We start from the raw sequence: 6984 nt of genomic DNA, 5'->3' as shown, positions 1-6984 counted from the left end.
AGAGTGGCAGCATGTGCCACTGAAAGATGTACAAAGAGCTACACAAATAAATGATCTGGCAGGTTGCAAATTGCTCTCAAAGCATTTCTCTCCAAACCTTCTTGTCAGGGGTCAGAGAAACCTGTCCCAGCCTGTCTGCTGAGCCAATGCAGCCTTCCCTTAACTTGGTATATACTTAACAGATGTTCATACACCTTTCTGAGGCAGAATGTGATTCCTCAGCATGCTGATTTGAAGATAAGGCTAATAAAGAATCAATACAGTTCAAACTAATTATCTCAAATTTTGAGCCCTTGGTCTAGGCCCCTATGCTTCAACGGCATCATTCAACAAAGCTTCATACGGTTGCTGCCATGGAAAGTACAGAAAGCTGCAGCAAGCACTGACCTCAGAGTGATAGTCAGCGAGGACCCATGGAAACACAGGATACTGCATGTAATCATTGTAGCTGCGGCCAGCCAACGTGTTCAGGTACATGAGGTAATCGAAGTTGCTGATCTCCCTCTTCTGCCAGAGAAAAGAGAAAAGCATTAAAACCTCCTTACTCCACCCCTGAAAAGCATGCCTCAAAGGCACCCTCAGAGCCCTGTGGTTCCCAGGTCCACCAGGACAAGAATTACAAATAGTGTAATTAATCATCCATTGCCATTCAGATCAGTACAATATCTTATACAACAATCAATTCAACTGAATCTGTCCTTATTCTGGCTCTTCCTCAGATAGATCATTCGCATTTGTCTATAATCATACAACGCTTTTATGCTGCATTTGCATAACAGCACTTTTTCCCAATTCAAAAGTGAGCCAAATGCATGCAGTCTGTATATTGGAAAATCCTGGACAACTGCCTATACAGAAAAGGCTGCACTAAGTGCTACATGTAAACAAGAAGGTATAGATTTCTTCAGTGTTTCTTGGGTTACCGAGATCAGGGATACAGGAAAGTAAATGCATCTCTCAGCTCAGTAAAACATCTGGGAAAAAAAGAGGTGCATTGATTTAGATTTACAGATGATCTGTGAAGTCATTCAACTAGGTGGCTGTCTTTGGTTTCAGTTTAAAAATGTGCATAAAATCACACTTAATCTACCAAACAGTAGCACCATATGTTTCACAGCAGGAGGAGCAAAACCTCTGCAATAGCCAGATGTAAATACTCTGCTCCTCTTGCCAGTAACCTCACCTCCAGCGGCAAGAGAACAGCTTAGGCCTTGAAGTACATACTTACACACACACATATCTGTGTGCATACACACAGACAGATGCTGAAATTGTTTGTCTAACCATGTGCTGCCAAGATTTAGCTTACCTGCCACTTCTGGAGCATTATCTTTTCCCCTCCTGAGTGCTTCCTGTATGGAACAAGCATTTGATTGAAATAGCCTGCTTCAGAACAGTAAGAAAAAGTCAACACTAACATCTCTGCTCCCTGTGCCCCATGCGCTCATCCCACAGAAATGAGGAAACACCAAGACTAGAAGAATATTGAGGTCTCATCAGTGACCAGATGATTCCTAAATCAGAATGTCATCAGTTAGGTTAGTGCTGCACAACACAAATTTTGTTACTGCTTTCATTAGGAAGGAAGGCTGTGCCTGATGAGCAGAGATGGTCTAGCTTCAGATGGCTGGTGAATTTATTGTCAGTTACTCTCTCTATGACATGCTGACTCTCCCTAAGCTACTTGCCAATCTGCTTCTGAGTGAAGTGCCACTTAAAGTATGATATTTAATAAAGCAAAAAGAAGGAAGTAGGGTAGTGGTGCTAAGGATGGATTATTTTCACCTTAAGATATCACTGTGAACTGCAGTGGTGATGCCACATGGTAAACTACAAGAATTCAGAAGCTAGCTCACAGGCAGAGAAGATGCCCCTGCAGAAGCAGAGGGACAGCTGGGAACAGCCACCTCCTCAGCTGTTCTGGGTAAGCTACACTGTTAATCAGTCTGCTTCTGGTCTCATCTCATTGTAGATCTAGAGTGCTAGTGACAGGTAGCATTAAGGCTGTCTGTTTCTATTCTGAAGCCTGATTCTCAAAGGCTCATGCTTTTCTGAAGCATTCTGAAAATAGTGGCTTGAAAACAGAGGTGTCTCAGTCTCCGTATCAATGATGTTCTTCTTGCACAAAGCACTTTGAAACTAATGTAGTCCTTAAAAAGGGGGCTGTCATTTCTATATTTTTTGTTCTCAAAATGCAACTTTTTACTACAAGTTTAAATAAATAAAACCAGCTAAAGGCAGATTCTAAACAGGGGAAATCACCTGAAAATGTGAAACAATTAAAGATTCTAAGCAAACAAAAGCCACATTTCACCTACACTGAACTAGAAGGTGTATCAGTATCTGGACTTGCTCTTGTCAATTCCTAGAGACCAAATTGAGACAAGTGACAGCTTCTGGATTGTCGTGGCTTAACCCAACATGGTAAATAAGCCCCAGACAGCTGCTTGCTCACTTCCCTCACTGTGGGATGGGGGAGAGAATCAGAAAGAGTAGAAGTGAAAAAACTCATGGGTTGAGATAAAGACAGTTTAACAGGTAAAGCAAAAGCTGTGCACACAAGCAAAGCAAAACAAGGAGTTAGTTCACTACTTCCTGTTGGCAGGCAGGTGTTCAGCCATCTCCAGGAAAGCAGGGCTCCATCACATACAATGGTTACTTGGGAAGACAAACACCATCATTCCAAACGTTTCCCTTTTCCCCTCCTTGCCTCAGCTTTATGCTGAACAAATGTCATATGTCACCCCCAGCCTACTCACTCGTGGGGTGGGATAAGAAACAGAAAAGGCCTTGACTCCATGTAAGCACTGCTCAGCAAAAAAAACCCCTGTGTTACTAAAAGTTTTCAGCACAAATCCAAAACATAGCTCCACACCAGCTACTATGAAGAAAGTTAATTCTATCCGAACCAAAACCAGCATATGGATTAAAGAAACTTTTGGTATGCCAAAGTAAACAGGGTTACTGATGTGATACGATGTAACTGGTGGTAGGAAATGCTTTTGGGTTTGAGTGCATGTTTTTAAACTACTTCTAAGGTGCCAGCTCAGAGGCAGGACTACCAATTTCCTGAAGTGAAGGAAGTCAGTTCAGCCATAGATTATAAAACTGCTGCAGGAATAACTAACTGCTATTTTTCACTCTTGTGCTCTGTATTGGATCACCCTAGAAACCCACAGAAAAGGTAGGCTGAAAGCAGCCTCAAAGATCTAAATAAAACACCAGAATGGTCTATGATCATTACAGTTTTATTGAATTTGCAGTAGTAAATTCTTGCAAACAACCTCTCATGTTTATGACTCATTATTTTACTGCCTATTCAGTTCTGAACCAGTTAATAGTGTACATAAAAGAAAAACACTAGCATTTACTGAACTCAGTATTTTATTTCTTGCTTAGGTACTCTCTTCAGAGAAAAGCGCGTATCTGAGGGAAGTATTTTACATAGCCTAAGTAGTAACCTATTCCATGAACAAATGTGAAACCCAGGACCAATTCTAGCACATGGTCTACAACTCCTAAGCTTTGTTTAGTTGTCCTGCTAAGCATATGGAATGATCATAGATTTCACAGAGCTTTGCCCCACTGGCCTTTCTAAGGTCTCCAACAGATATTTGGAATGAAGAGAGCATATCTCAAAGGGACAGAACAGGATCACGATTCCTGGCATTGCTTGAAGTGTGTTGGATTAGGGTGTTTGTCACCAAAGTCAGGTTTGTCATCAAGTTAGGTTCTTCCCTTTCCACAAGGGCAGACTGGCTCAGACAAGAGCCACGCAGGTTTATTTTGGATTTATGGGTGAGTTAGGAATCAGGGGATTATGTAATGTACAAAACTGCTCAATCCATCAGTCCTCCGACATTCAAAGTGGGAGCATTATAAAATACTATACAAAGGACTAAGCTGGGCAAGTCTGCGTGTATATCATGCAAATATACATATGCTAACTTATGGGTGCCTTGACCTTCCAGTGAAACTCTTGCTCTGCTTGTCACAAGCCCTGAACAATTAATAAAGACTCTACAAGGGTCAAAACAATCCTCTTTGACTTTGGAAGCCAAATCAAAGATGTTGACAACTTCACCATGCCATGAAAACAGGCAAGGCTAAATGTAGGCACTACACTGTAGAAGCTATCCTTCTGGATCTCAGGGGACCAGGCAGGATGCTCCCTTCAAGTCCCCAGAGATCTAGAATTCTACATTCTCCCTTGTTGACTCACAAGGGCTCAGAACACGAATCACATTACAGGCAGCTCAAGCCTGTTCCTCCCTTCTCCATGGCAATCCATCAGCATTCCTCCAGCCAACACCTCTCTACCCAGCACAGCAAAGCTCAAAGTAGATCAACTGCAGCTAACCAACCACAGTAAGTGCATTTAAAAATAAACAGATAATCAAAGGCTGGTTTGAAAAAGAAACAGAAGTGCTTTATAAACGTAAATAACTAAACTTCAAGAGGGGTTGAAGCTATGTGAAGTTAAGAGATGTGCCTACATACCTATCTATATCTAAATCTACAAGGTATTTGTAGGGCACCAGCCCTGGCAGAATTTAAGCATGATGTGGACTAATGATCATCCACCTTTGGCTATGCTATATAAGTGATTTTTTAATCCCTCTTCCATTACCATCAGACTATGATCTCACTCTTGTGATAGCCAGTGCTCTCAGTTTGCTAGAGACAGGTGGACCTCAATGCATTTGGAGATTCACTGCAGATGAGATAATTTCGAAGGATAAGATTTTGCCCCTGCTAAAATTAATACTAAATTCCAATAAACTTAAGGGGTTCTTAGACTTCACAAAGCTGCTTTTCATTTTCTTTCTGCCTCCCATCCTCCGGACTTCTTAAGTCTGCAAAACAGTGCCAAGACTCTCCTAAACCCAGTTCTCTTAAAGAATCTTTGCAATTACAAAAAATACTGTAAGGAAAATCCCCTTCCTGGTAAGCCACAAGCTAGGTCCAAATTCTACTATAAAAGGAGGAAGACAGAGAACAAAAGGAATGTCGGCTTTGCCTATGAAACAGTCAAGTCTCCCTCAAACTCGGAAAAGTGATAGGTTACATTATTCTAAAGGTACAGACAGTGTTCTCCTTGTTTGATTGTGCCTGTGCTTAAGGAATAGAGGAATATAATGCAAAATTTATAAACAAGTATAATATTAAAGTAGGGCTCATTGAAGTAGGATGCCTTGAAGGGGCTAGGGAAGGAGAAAGGAATCTCCCTCCTTTATGGAACACTGTTTGCATTATGTGTACTTGGAGGCTTAAACCAGAATAGGGATAACATTTCCACTGCAGAAATGCTGCACCCAGGCACACTTCAGATTTATTTTTTGTGTGTGTGAAATAAAACATGAAGTAAATTCAATTAATTCACTGAGGTGAGCAGAATGCAATCTCCATCCCTGGAATCAGGCAAGCACATCAACATTGTCAGTTTCTTAATGCCAATAATATCTGTGATCCATTATCAGTAAGAGAGGCATTTCCTGTGAACAACACCTGTCACAAAACCCACAGCTACTTCTCTTCCACAGTTCTTTTTTCCAGATACTATTTTGAAATTATTGCAACCGATTACTAAAAGCTTGAGCTTGGTAGCCCCAGTCATAGAGAGAAATTCCAGTAAATTCACATGCTACAAGGGGAAATTGTTGTACCAACTGCACTTTTGAAGGGTCACAGATAGAGGAATATAAACTGCAGCTCATATCCTCTCTGCTGTGCCGCTGAATAAACCTTCCCTTCTGTGTCCATATCTGTCTGATCTGGCACGTGTCAAGGGTGGTATCACAAATGTTGTGAGTTTCAACACACACATACAAGTATCTCACACTGTGTTACGGCCAAGCAAAATGAAATAGCCAAATGACTAAAACTGACAGTTAAGGTGATGTTAGAAGCTGACAAACAGCTTCTAACAAGGTCTAGGTGTTTTTTCTTTCTGCATAGTTTGAAATGAAACATTTCCGGGCACTGCATGTCATTCAGTTCTTTTCCCTCCAGCTTGAACTCGCATGCTGGAACCAAACATTATGCTAATGATCTCCAAGGACTTAGCATTGTTGTTGCTTAGGAACAGAAGTTCCACAGGCCATGGAAGAATTGAATTGAAAGCCTCTGGAGTGGGGGAAGTCCTTTTTGCCACTCCTCATCCCTCTGCATACTCACATACACAAGTTTCTTGAGGGGCTGCCATTTTCCATCAAGGAAGTATGATTCGGAATTTTCAGGACTGCAAAAAAGAAATTGTCTTGTGCTATCTGCTCACGTGTTTATTTACAGACTGAAAGACTAATTAATGACTTACTTAGAGAAGAGTAGACAGAGGACAACTGCACAGCAACGAAGGTTCACCTTACACGTCTATACCTCACCTGGTAAGTATTCCTAGCTGGTAGCCGGTAAGATCTTATGCAGGGGGGCATTCTGGCTGAATTGTAAGAATGAAACTGTATTTTTATTAACTTTTGGTGGGCCTTGGTTTTATAAGTGACCTTGCACTGTGTGATAGCTCTGAAACAATCTAGAAAAGTAAGAAAAATAAGGAAGGAAACTTCTTTTTTTTATTTGCTCATGGCAGGATTTAGTCTAAACCTGCCTTTTAGCAAGAGACTGCATTTTAGATAGTCAATGAATTAATCTCTCTTCCACAACAGGTTGTATCCAACAACAAAGAAATGGTAATAGGCTTGTAAGCAGGGAAATAAAAACCTAGCACAGCTAGAACTGCTTTGGTTCTTGCAGAATCATGTGCTGTATGAATGTTGGTTTTAAGTTTTATATGAAAGTACTAATAGGCCAGGCCGGATGGGGCTTTGAGCAACCTGGTCTAGTGGAGGGTGTCCCTGTCCATGGCAGCGTGGTTGGAACTAGATAACCTTTAAGGTTCCTTCCAACTCATACCATTCTATGACTCTACGATTTCCACAGAGCTATTCCATGGGTGAATTAGAACATGTCACCGCACTGCATTCC

The 6984-nt window shown here is 41.3% G+C and overlaps 1 protein-coding gene across 1 annotated transcript in view; it reads right to left on the bottom strand.

The window, feature by feature from the left end:
* The window catches only part of WDFY4 (WDFY family member 4), a gene marked incomplete at its 5' end in the record, with an annotated part of 101992 nt that overhangs the window by 28365 nt on the left and 66643 nt on the right, over nt 1-6984 (bottom strand). The window contains 2 exons of the mRNA XM_010024707.1: nt 388-507; nt 1310-1352. Of these exons, the coding sequence (XP_010023009.1) occupies nt 388-507; nt 1310-1352 (163 nt within the window). The remainder of the gene's footprint in view (nt 1-387; nt 508-1309; nt 1353-6984) is intronic.

This window comes from Nestor notabilis, unplaced genomic scaffold (genome assembly GCF_000696875.1).
Source record: "Nestor notabilis isolate BGI_N333 unplaced genomic scaffold, ASM69687v1 scaffold1422, whole genome shotgun sequence".
NCBI classification, from domain to species: domain Eukaryota; kingdom Metazoa; phylum Chordata; class Aves; order Psittaciformes; family Psittacidae; genus Nestor; species Nestor notabilis.
This window is presented reverse-complemented; position numbering and strand designations above follow the sequence as displayed.